The sequence below is a fragment of the Lepisma saccharinum genome, chromosome 9, assembly GCF_977018435.1.
Source record: "Lepisma saccharinum chromosome 9, izLepSacc3.1, whole genome shotgun sequence".
In the NCBI taxonomy this organism is placed as follows: domain Eukaryota; kingdom Metazoa; phylum Arthropoda; class Insecta; order Zygentoma; family Lepismatidae; genus Lepisma; species Lepisma saccharinum.
The window spans coordinates 92,776,419-92,788,468 of NC_139237.1; the positions used below are offsets into that span (position 1 = coordinate 92,776,419).

Sequence of the window (12,050 nt, forward strand, 5' to 3'; positions counted from 1 at the left end):
AAAGTCAGAATCTCTTTAACCATATAATGTAGTGGGAAAATACTGACAATATATTGTGAGGTTCACTGCAATTATCCAAAATGTTATTTGCTATTATGTCAGATTTACACCTTTGTGGAAAGTAAAGCATAATTGGCAGCTCAAATATAAAGAAGGGGGGTATGTTTGTTCTGTACTAGTTGGTAAGAAGAAGAAGACATCTGCTTTAATTTCTTTGTTCGTAATTTCCTTATCCTGCCATCGATAATATGAACTATCCGTTGTGCTAAAGGTATGAATTATAAAATAACCGATTATATGCAAGACAATTACGAAATTATTACGAGAAAATTGAAGTAATATGTTGTAAAAACATGAAATTGGTAAAATATGTCAAAATATACCTTATCAAGTTTGTCTATTTCGACTGATTTTCATCAGATATGTAAAGATTTCACCCCAGTATCCGATCTGATGCCAAATAAAATATATGTTATAACATAAAGTCTCTCCATAAATTGTAGAATGGTACTCTATTAGACTCCCTAAGAATTTCAGAATATTTCCTTAAATCACTATTCTCGTATGATTGGAGTTTTCTTTTTTCTTTTCAGATCCGACAAGATGTGTATTTCCTCTCATCACAAAAGACGAAACCCAGTCTGTTTGGCTTGCCAGTGATTATTCCATGCGGAGAAATGACCACCCATCAGGATTTGTATCAGGCTGTGTGGGTGCAGGTGGCAAGGCTAGTCTCCCCATTGCCACCCTCTGAAACAGCTGCTCCAAACCATGCACAGGACTGGTAAGGAATTGCGTATAAGTGCATCTTGTACTGTGTTGGGACTGTTCTCAAAATATTACTTTCTTGCTTACTACATCATCCTTCACACTTTCCTAACACTCCTCACTACGCAATTGCTCTGCCAACTCCTTTGCCTTTTCTCACTGCTTGTGCACTTGGGGTCCAAACACATGTCTCAATAATAATAATGGTATACTGGGTACAGATTCTGGGCTATCTCACTATATCATTGTTCAAATAGACAAAAAAATTGATTGTTGAGAGGGATTTTAATTTTTAGGGATTTTGAAATATCTTGAAATATTTATGTAGGCCTAGACCTGAGAATAAAATATATAACAAACTTCTTACCTTGTAAATTTCTTTTGGAGTGGTGAGTCCTACATATCTTCACGATTTGAAGCTTGAAGCCTCCTCGTTGGCATAATGGCAACGTTGTCACCTTGAAACAAAGGAGTCTGGTTCAATACCCGGTGGAGGTGCATGGTGGTTCAGATCCGTCTCTGTGCACAAAGTGGACTAAAAACAAAAATTCAAGAACTATTTGAAGCTTATCTTGATACGTAAGCCGAGTAAATTGCTCGTTAATTATGTCATTCATTTAGTTCACTACACAACACAGCACATATCATTCACAAAAATATATCCACGCACTCACTCCCCACATTACTCAGCAACCAGTCTTGAAAGAAAAACGTTTCGCGCACCAAGGAAATGAACTCAACGCGATTCCACTTGAACTACAGAACAAGAGTATCTGGCAGCTGGCACTGTCCTTTGTCAGTTCGCAGTCAGTTCAGTTATTTTTAGGTGTGGTCACAAGCATAAACCATAAACTGACAACCAACAAACTCCCCAACTTCCCCTTACCCTTGCATCTACTCTGGCTGTTTGAAGAGGTCAGCAGCCTCTCCCTTTTGTCCTAATTGGCTGGAAGTGGTGTGCTTGGCCCAGAGTGGAAATTTCTGTCACAAGCAACCAGTTTCCCTTTCCTCGCTCCAAAATTCAGAGTTCCTGTGAAGATTCCATGCTTGGAACAGGGGGTTTGAAACACTGACAGAATTCCTGCTAGAAGACTGCCGTCCTAAACTCACGGGTATCCTTCATCATTCAAAGAAAGTGGGCAAGATTGCCAACTCGGAAGAAATTAGTGTAACAACTTCTAAGAAATAAGTGTGCCAACTCCTGAAACACCATCATCTTTTTATTAAAATGAAAAATTTTATGCACATTTTCTGATCTATTTTTCTGCTCTTCTGAGTCTGGGCTTCGCAGATAGCCTAGAATATATGCCTCTGTAATGATAATACTTTAAGTAAACAATTATATTTAATTATAATTAATTAATTAAATATGTAAATTAACTAATATTGTATTGTTATTACATGAATATGTAAATAGATGGTAAATGAATAGAGATATAGCTAACACGATGTATTCATTATCTAGCTTATCAAAATTTGTGTAAAAACAACTGCCCTGGCAAGGAAATTAATGTCAGTTAGATAAAGAATTTAAAAATTTATTGACTATTAATAAAGAGTTGGATCCAAATGTAAAGTTCCTGAATAATTCCTTGCCTTCCAAAGATAGTGAAGAAAAATAACCATCGATTATTTTTAAAAAAATTCAAAACAATTATATTTATTATTTAATTTTAGTACTTGGTAAGTCTTTCAGGGATGGGGAGCTGTCTGGACCCCTAAATACATCCTTGATAGGGAGGTAGGACCCCACACATTCTTGATCATTTTTGAAGATGATGTGATTAGCACCATGCTTGGGCTGCCTTAACTTCCCCCCTCTCCAAGGTTGCCTCCAGGCACACATTTATTTGAGGCTGCGTGAACCTCAGAGCCACTTTATGAAGGAACAAGGCTGGAAAAATTCCAGCCTTGGAAATTGAACCTGGACTTCCCACGGGGATGCCCTACCAGCTAGACCAGCGTGGCTCCATTTACATATTTGAGTTTCACATAATTGTGCCTTGTTGCATTTTTCTTCTGCTTGCCATCTAATTGTCCTTTCCATTATCTTTTCAGTGATGACAGCTTGGGGTATGAGTTTCCCTTTGTGTTGAAAGCAGTGCAGAAGGATGGTAGCCAGTGTGCATGGTGTCCGTGGTACAGGTTTTGCCGTGGTTGTCGGATTCAGTGCTGTGATGCTGACTTCAACTTCAGCAGCAATTACCTCGCAATTGACTGGGACCCGACAGCTTTACACCTGCGATATCAAACCTCTCAAGAAAGGGTTGGTGCTCTTGCTTTATTTACTTCAACTACATGAATTATGGGTAGTCATCTGTGGTGGTACAGATTTTTTTCCATGTGATGAAAATAACCGTATGTGTACTAGAATATTTAGTTTAGTTTGATATTCATATCAGGGCCAAAAGATTTATAATAAAGGTTTATGTTTATGTGTATGTATGAAATGGCAGTTTCATTTTGTAATTGCATTTTAAAGAATAATAATGTATGTAGCAAGTTATCTCATTTTTGCACAAGTAACCAATGACAGTGGACATTGCAATTGATGTTGTAGTATAAATCTGATAGTCTCAATATTAAGAGATTTACAAACAGGAAATTTTGTTGAGGTTAGAAGTTAGATTGGTACCTCCATGTATGTAAAACAATGGTAAGGATTGCCCAATTTTAGACAAAAGGTCAGTAATTTTAATAGGTGTTGTCTTTTGTCAGTATCATAATTCACTTAAAATGTATGCCATTTTAGATTTTTAGAAATAAATATCAGTGTGTCTACCAAAATAACAAATCCAAAATTCTTGACTTTTTCACGATGTTTTCTGGCCTCCCTGATGGTGCAGTGGTAGCATCGTCGCCTTGTAATCAAGGGATCCCAGGTTTGATACCTCGTGGAGGCTCATAGTGGTTTGTTATCCCACTTTAAACTGTAGGTCCAGTTCTGATTAGCCTTACTGTGCATAAAATGGACTGAAAATACCAAATCAATGAAATAATCACGACGTTATTGTGACCTTTTTTTTTTTTACCTTTTGCTTAACATTTATTTAATCGTCCCCTACTTAGGTATAGTTGGAAATTAAGAAAATATATATTTTTATTCAATGAAAAACCCCAACCAGGGCCCGGTTAAGGTGAATACTGAAGCTGTACTTTAACAACAGATTTAGAATTGCTTTGATTAATGCATATAAAAATCAATGCTTCAGACTTTATCCTTGATGGGGAATGGCCACATTACTTTCATATTTTTACAAAACTTTACACGTATAAGAATGTAATTCTTAAGAATCAAAGTGAGCAAATCTTAACAACAACTCAATACAGTTTTTCTTGTATGTACGTATTGCTTGCATTGTAGAATTATTTTCCTGTAGTTTACGGTAATTTAATTTTAATGTAACAGAAAACATCAAGAAACATTGTGAAAACAATGATGAATTTGAATTACCTGATGATATTTGGGATTCATAATTTTAAATGAAAAATAATGTGATCAAATTTTTTTTATCTGAATTAAAAATAAAACAGACTGCTTCTTTTCACAGTTAAGTTGCTATGTTACAACAATGTAACATTGACAACATCCATTATATAACGGATTATTTTTGTTTAAAAAATTGCTAAACATTGCTATAACTGTATCTTTAGTCAAAATGAAAATAAATGTCTGATGACGGGAGCGTGTGTTCTCCTGAAATGTCGCAACAAAAAAACTTTTCTTATGCTCCTAATAACTGTAAACTACAGGAAAATAACTCAATACAGTTTTAATTCTCAAATATTCAATGTTATCAAATCCCAGTACAATGTAAATTCACTTTGCTGTAAAAAATAGTAAAACTTCTTGACTACAAGCATAATTTCTTTACTTTCTTGACCTACCTGTTGATTTATTGACTTTCCTGACAGTGACTGGTAGACACCCTGTATATGTAATAAAATAAATGACAATGCTAAATGAAGTTAAAACAACTAAGTTTCTCCATCACCTGCTTTGACCATGATCTGTCATGGTGAGGTGATTGAAGCTACAGCAGATAACCTGACATCCAGTTCTGAGTTGATGCCAGGAAAAATTGTATTTATTTTGGTCCTTTGAAGCTCAAGTCTTTGTAGTGCGTCAGTGTATATTTATAACAATGATGATTTCATAGTAGTGAATTTCTGTATTCGTTTGTGCAGGTTTTCATTGAGCACGAAAGCGTTCCTCTCACACGCCAGCAGCAGTCTGAACCTATAGATCTCGATTACTGCTTGGAGGCATTCACCAAAGAAGAACATCTAGGAGAAGATGAAAAGTATTACTGCTCCAAATGCAAGCTTCATCAAATGGCCAGTAAAAAGCTTCAGATATGGAGGTTACCTCCAATCCTTGTGAGTATTCATTGACAAGATTCATTGTATAACTGCTTCTTTTTTGTTTTCTTTTAAAATTTATCCCATTGTTTTAACAGTAACATTATCAAACTACAAATAAATGTCTGGTGAAGGGAGTGTGTGTTCTCCCAAAACATTACATCAAAAATAATATTTATATGCTTGTAACACCTGTAAACTACAAGAGGAATATTTCTTTTGTAATAGCACATTTATGTAGTTATCAGACCATTATGTATATTTCTCTGTAAAGGAGTCCATTTTTTACTCTAATTTGTACAGCAAAATTAATCAATGTTCCTTAACTCTCAAGATAATTCAGACTTCAGAAATGTATTGTGTCGGTAAATAAACTTTAAGTTTCATGTTTAGGGCTTTGTTTCTCATTATGCAGTTCATTTCATGACAAAACTTGCTAGGAAAACATCCCTTACACCTTTCAAATATTGAAAAATTACATTGTGTTATTTTACCTTTCATGTTTCCGTCAAAGACTAAATATGCATGTCTCTAGGCATGATTCATGTAGTCTTTTTTTTGTAAGGTAACTGTCAAAATATGGAGTTTGTTTTTGAAGGCAAATCACCTGGTAACATATATTAAGGAGATGAATGAACCATTCAGAGAATTCATACAACACATGAAATTTTACATTGGATTGCCTCATCTCTAAAATGTACGTAGTCAGAACTAACCTATGTTAGAATAGTGAGATAGAGTTTGGAACTTCCATGTTTATGGAGCTCTGTCAAAGGGAAGTGGCAAACCAATAGTCTATTACACAGCCATACAAATAATACACACATACTAGAGTTTCTTATGACTATGTGATCCTCTCTTTGTTGTTGCAGATTGTGCATTTAAAGAGGTTCCAGTACGTGAACGGGAAGTGGATCAAGTCTCAAAAAGTAGTGAATTTCCCATTTAGTAACTTCGACCCCACGGCTTACTTAGCCTCAGTTCCACGGCAGACGGTCATGCGACATGAAGAACTGAAAACTCGGAGGAAAAACTCAGACATGTTGACTATTGCTCAAAACAACACCAGTGAAACACCATTGATCACAGACTGCGTGAAAAGTGAAACGAATAAGGAAGAAAGTGCTTCTGTAAATAAGGAATCCCGAGTGCCAAATGGTGACGTGAACCATACGTTGTCATCATTGAAACGAGAACGTGTCGAGTCGACGTCTCTAGTGAATAACCCAGTGATAGACGGTGCACTTCAAGACTTCCACCAGCACAGGCTGAATGAAGGTCATGATCCATTCGAACTGAAGTACAACTTGTACGCAATTGTTGTAAGTGTTCTCACCCAATCCATACTACACTGTACCGTGAAAGGTGTTTTTGTGGCCTCCTTGGAGGCGCAGGTGAAGGATGAATCATTATGTTTTCCCCATCGTTCATTTCATAACCGAAATAGAGCTGACCTCCATGCCAGGTGTCCAGGTTTCAAATCCTGGCCCAGGCAAGAGTGTTCTTTATGAGTGTCCTTTGACATCAATTTCATCGTATCATCACTCGCCCTCTTCTTTGCAATTAGTCAAAAGTGACAGAAAAGCGGTGGTAAATAACAAGACACTGTGGATATAGCACCGTGCCATGAAGGCACATTAGGGGATGTGGGGGTAGACACTCGCACATTCTCGATCCTGGCCATTTTGAGGTGATGTGATCAGCACCTTGCCCTGGCTGCCTTTATCCCCCAGGTACCCATTGATTTGAGGCTGGGTGAGCCCCAGAGCCACTTTGTACAGGGTCAAGGTCAGAAAAATTCCGACCGGGAATTGAACCCATGTCTCTCGCATGGAAGTCAGATGCCCTACCGACTAGTCCACCGCAGCTCTCAAAAGATAAAACCAAAATATAGAAATAATTTGCTTTAAGTTTTGACGTCTGCTAGAATTATTAAGTAGAGGTAGGTATACTGATACAATTTTGAACAAATACAAATACACCATACTAATTTAAAATTGTAAGTTGAGTGTCTGTTCAGCCACAATTTGCAGATAATTTTTCAGTAAGTTGCTCAGAAAAAAGGGTAGAAATCTCTTTAGTAGCTTTCACCTAGAGTGACAAGTGACAAACAACTGGCAACACTTGTCACTTGAAAATGAACCATGAGAAATAAATGCAACCTTTTGTACATGTTGCTTGTTGTGAATATGCTGTGTGCTGTGAGTGTGCTCTTTCAGATTGAAGGAGCCTGGGTGGTTTGTCATTTGTGTGTGTTGCGTGTCAATTCGTTCTGCCTTAGAAATTAAACCACAGTAATGTATAGTTTTTGGCTTAAAAATATTCATATAAGAACCAGAATATTAAAATAGTTTTGTCATTTACGTAATCACAAAATCATGGAGGCTTTGCAGCTGGTTTCTGATATTTGAATATGAGCAGTTCTATTTGAATGGCATTGGCACAATGGAGGCCAGCAGGTGAGAATTGGCTTATTCATTCAACTACAGAACTGAGACTACAGTTACACACAGTACTGCAACAAAATTTCAGTTTTGATTTAAACTCTTATGTTAATTATCATAAAGAGTTGAGCTTGATATTGACAAGACATTATTTCTATTTTTTTTTTACTTGTTCTCACCAGGTGGTGCAGGTCAACATGTAAGACAGTGTTATTTATCTCTGTGTCATTAGGTGTCATACTTAAATATATCGCCTAAGTTACTTTGAAACCATTACTCTATAAGTAGAGAGACAGCAAAACATGAAGACTAAACTGACTTTACCTGTTTAACTTGTTAAAGTTCTGTAGAAATTTCAGCGAAAATGTAGGCTTGACCTGGGCCCGTACCATTGCTCTACCAACTCAGTCCTAGCTTCGCCTGATCTTTCGCTATTGTCACCCCCCCCCCCTTCCCCTGCTGAAATTGGTACAGATATATGGAGTTTTAAGCTCACGTGATGAAAGTAATAATGGCACCATGGGGGATATGGGTGACAGGGTGAACATAAAAGAATATACCAGTTTCAACAATTTTTTATTACTTGTTTCTGAGAGGGTACGAGACAAATGTTACATTAGATGAAAGAAGAACTGTCAAAGTTTGTGCAACTTACAAGTGTTTAATGTGTGATCCCTTGCTGACAAGGCATACATCCAGTCTGAAGTCCATATCCTGTCAGATGTGATGGACTGATTGGCTGAAACAATCTGGTTTCTCGGTTCAGGCAGATCAGTCGGTAGTGGTGGCAAGTAAACATGGTCTTTCTGTTCCAATTGCCACCACAAGGCCCGCTACACAGAAACTACCGAATCACACATTGCAAACTCGAGCACACAGAATGCTTCTGCTGAGTCTCCATTTCTCAGCAGTGAGGGAAAGTACAAGTTCGCTAGTATGTTTAAAAAATAATCTTTCACAGTTCTCCCTTCGTTAAGTGTAGAGGGGGTATTGACCTGATGGTGCAGTGGTAGTGTCGTTACCTTGTAATCAAGGGGTCCCAGGTTCGATACCTAGTTGAGGCACATAGTGGTTCGAATTCCACTTTAAACTGTAGGCCCAGTCCCGATTAACCTTACTGTGCATAAGGTGGACTTAAAACACCAACTTAACTCAACATTCAGTGTAGCATCTGTTCTCATATCCCATAGTTTCGAGAAAAAAAATCTGCTGTATTATTTTATGTACACCCTGTGTTATGCAGGTGAATACTAAATGCTACTACCTCCTCTGCCATGAAATACATTTCTTCTGGCACCTCAAGAGGTGAAAGCTAGAGAAAAATATAGAGGTATTTTGTAGAAATGTTTGGAATAGTGACTGTACTTATTTGTACTCATGAAAAAACGTGTTGCTACTTTTTCATGTGATTTATTGTTTTTTCTTCTTTCAGTGCCATTCTGGTATTCTGGGCGGTGGGCATTATATATCATATGCCTGTAATCCCAATGGAAAGTGGTACTGTTATAATGACAGTAGTTGCAAGGTATGCCTTGTTTATTTTTTCTGTATGTGCACTATAGTTATAATAGAAAGTGATAATTCAGGACATGAATTAAAAATAATGATATATATAAACCAAATTTTGTAACTGGGGAATCTCTATTATACATTTTTCAGGTGACCAAATTAGAAATATGAAACAATTTGTAATCTGTGAACCATTTATAACTTTTTGATTCATTGAAACCAGAAACATAAAATGTATGAAGTGGGAAATTGTAAATAAAATGCATGTTTCATTACTTAACCTGCATATTTGAACTCATCAAACATAGTGAGATTTATACACCACAATCAAGTAAATAAATGAGCTTACATTATTATAGATCCGCCAAGCTTTCTCAAACCTCAGAATATATGCGAACTGCAGGCTTCCCCGTAACTTTAACTAGCAACACTGCTCCCGCACAAGGGTTTCAGATGGGTTGGTGGATCTATATGAAGCAAGCCTTACAAATTTTTGCATTTCGTGAAAAAATGACTTATATCTATCAGTAAATAATTTGGCCACAATATTTTCTATCGCAAAGAGAGTTCTGCTGGCCCCCGTGGTTGGAGTGATTAGCACATCGTGCTACGATGCCAGGGGTCCCGGGTTCGAATCCTGGCCTGGACATGGATATTTGTAGTATCCATTTATGAATTTCATATCATCACACATCCCCATCTTCACAAATTAGCCAAAAGTGGCACAAAAGGCAAAGTAAAATAGAGCAAATCAAACCAAACAAAGCGAGTTCTATTCCAGTCTTGGATTGAAATGTCTGATTTATTAGTGCTGCATTGAGAGCTTTTTACTTGAGCACATAATAGGTCCGACATTGAGAGCTCTTTGCTTGCCATGATGTCACGAGCAAATAAAGCTCGACAAGGCAAGACAATCAGCATACACTCGTAACTCCAGTAGTACTCGTGTAACTGTCATTTGTCTGTGGTAATGGGTCGTCAAATATGGATCGTGAAGTGAACAACACCGTGAAATTGAAACTGAAGTGAACATAATCATCATCTCCATGTTAGAATGTAGTATAGTCATAGTCTATCTTACCAATACACAATGATACAGCATGGACAATACACAATGATACAGCGTGTCTTGCTTATACGTATAATAAAAGAAAAATTCATAACTTCTAAACAAACTGTCAGAATGATGTGATTGTTGTTTCATTTTAAAGAACAACTCGGAAATTTTTTTTAGCAACACATTCAGTGGTAGTTGCGCATGCGCAGTAGCCAGAATGTCTTGAAAACTGACATTATCAGTTCCTCAGTAGCCATTCGTCATGTGGTCGCCACAAGAAAAGGTGTTTTGTGTTTTAACGTTGTCTGAAGTGAAGTCTGCGACACTTGTGCAGAGACGATTTCGTGCACGTTATGGTTTGGGTGCTAAAGAAGTAGTTCCATCGTACATTTCAATAAAGAAATGGGGAAAAACAGTTACTCGAAACCAGTTCATTTCTCAAATCTCGTTAGACTTCCTGGACGAGCATTTCAATGGAACATTGATAGGAAGAGGTTCGAATTTTATTGAATGGACCCCACGGTTACCAGATCTCACTGTGTGTGATTTTTTATTGTGGGGGTGTGTTAAGGACAAAGTTTACTGTTAGAGATTTGCAAGACTTGCGTGAAATAATTGTGGTTGCAGTAAGCAACATTACCCGGCACATGCTTCAAAACATGTGGCTTGAGGCTGACAACCGGTTTGACATTTGCCGTGCCACTAACGGTTCACATGTGGAAGTGCGCTAGTTTTTTTGATTTGTAAAAAAAAATTCTGAGTTGTTACATGTTTGTACAAAGTTTGGACAAAACATATTGGTAAATAAAAAAGTTGTGATTTTTTCTTTTATTATATGTATAAGCGGGACACACTGTATATGAAAATAAAATAGGTGATTGTGGGCTAAAACTACTAGGCTGGATATTTTACGTGTGTGTCTACTATTTTTGTAACATTAAAATTCTATTCCATTGTATACACTTGAGCGTAGCATGCTCGATATCCTTGCATTTGATATATTTATAGGCAGATTTTATGTAACTAGCTCCTCTCCGCCACACAATATTCTTATCCTCAATCTGCCTGAACATGCATTTTTTGGTATCATTAATGTTAACAGATTTTATTTGGTAACCCCTGTACATAATCTATTTAAGAGAAGATGCAACAGTGAAAATTCAGGGAAAGTACACCCCTGTTCACATAAAGTGGTGGTTAAACAGTTGAAGTATGTGCCACTTTATCTGAACAGGAGTGTACAAAAACAACAAATTTGAGCTCTTTACTTCAATCACGTTTTATTTTTAGATATAAATGACATGTTTCAAGATTTTTGTACTGGCTTGGCCAGTGGACACGTTTGGTGGAAGCTCGTAATACAATTTATGAAATGAGTATTAGGGACACAAAGATGTGGTTATTTTAACCTGCAGATCACCTAAGGATGTCCAGAATGGTCTCAGAAGTAAACATCCACATGTGGCAAGATACTTCACCAACTGAATCCTTATTGCAACATTTGCTGTCCATATAGAAAGAACCTTATGCACAGTTGAATAACAATGTTTTAGATAACATTATTTATGACCAAGAGTCCTATTTTTTAAGAACATTACAACCCCTTCCCCCCATTTCCTTTTCATAAGAATTCTACCGTACAGTTGGTAGAAGAACAATAGACCAGGAACAAACACTGAGTGGCAGTGGGTCAAGAGAAGAAGAAATAGCCGTTACTAGTTGTCAATTCTTAGGAAACAGGAAAACATGACCTTTATCTGCCTATTAAATAGTAAAACAATTTAGTTATTATCTTTATGATAATATGCATAATATTCTAAATACATTTCTTTTAAGTTTTCTGAGGCACGAAAACACATCAGTCATGGTAAAATGCATTTAGGAGGTAAATAAATTTTTCAGTTTATCTG

At 36.8% G+C, this 12,050-nt stretch overlaps 1 protein-coding gene across 2 annotated transcripts in view; it reads left to right on the plus strand.

Moving 5' to 3' along the window:
- Window positions 1-12,050, plus strand: part of Usp32 (Ubiquitin specific protease 32) — an 82,420-nt gene that overhangs the window by 67,921 nt on the left and 2,449 nt on the right. For both annotated transcript variants that reach the window (XM_083128630.1, XM_083128631.1), the window contains exons 24-28: window positions 594-784; window positions 2,827-3,034; window positions 4,957-5,148; window positions 6,003-6,452; window positions 9,007-9,099. In XM_083128630.1, coding sequence (XP_082984756.1) covers window positions 594-784; window positions 2,827-3,034; window positions 4,957-5,148; window positions 6,003-6,452; window positions 9,007-9,099 — 1,134 coding nt within the window. The remainder of the gene's footprint in view (window positions 1-593; window positions 785-2,826; window positions 3,035-4,956; window positions 5,149-6,002; window positions 6,453-9,006; window positions 9,100-12,050) is intronic.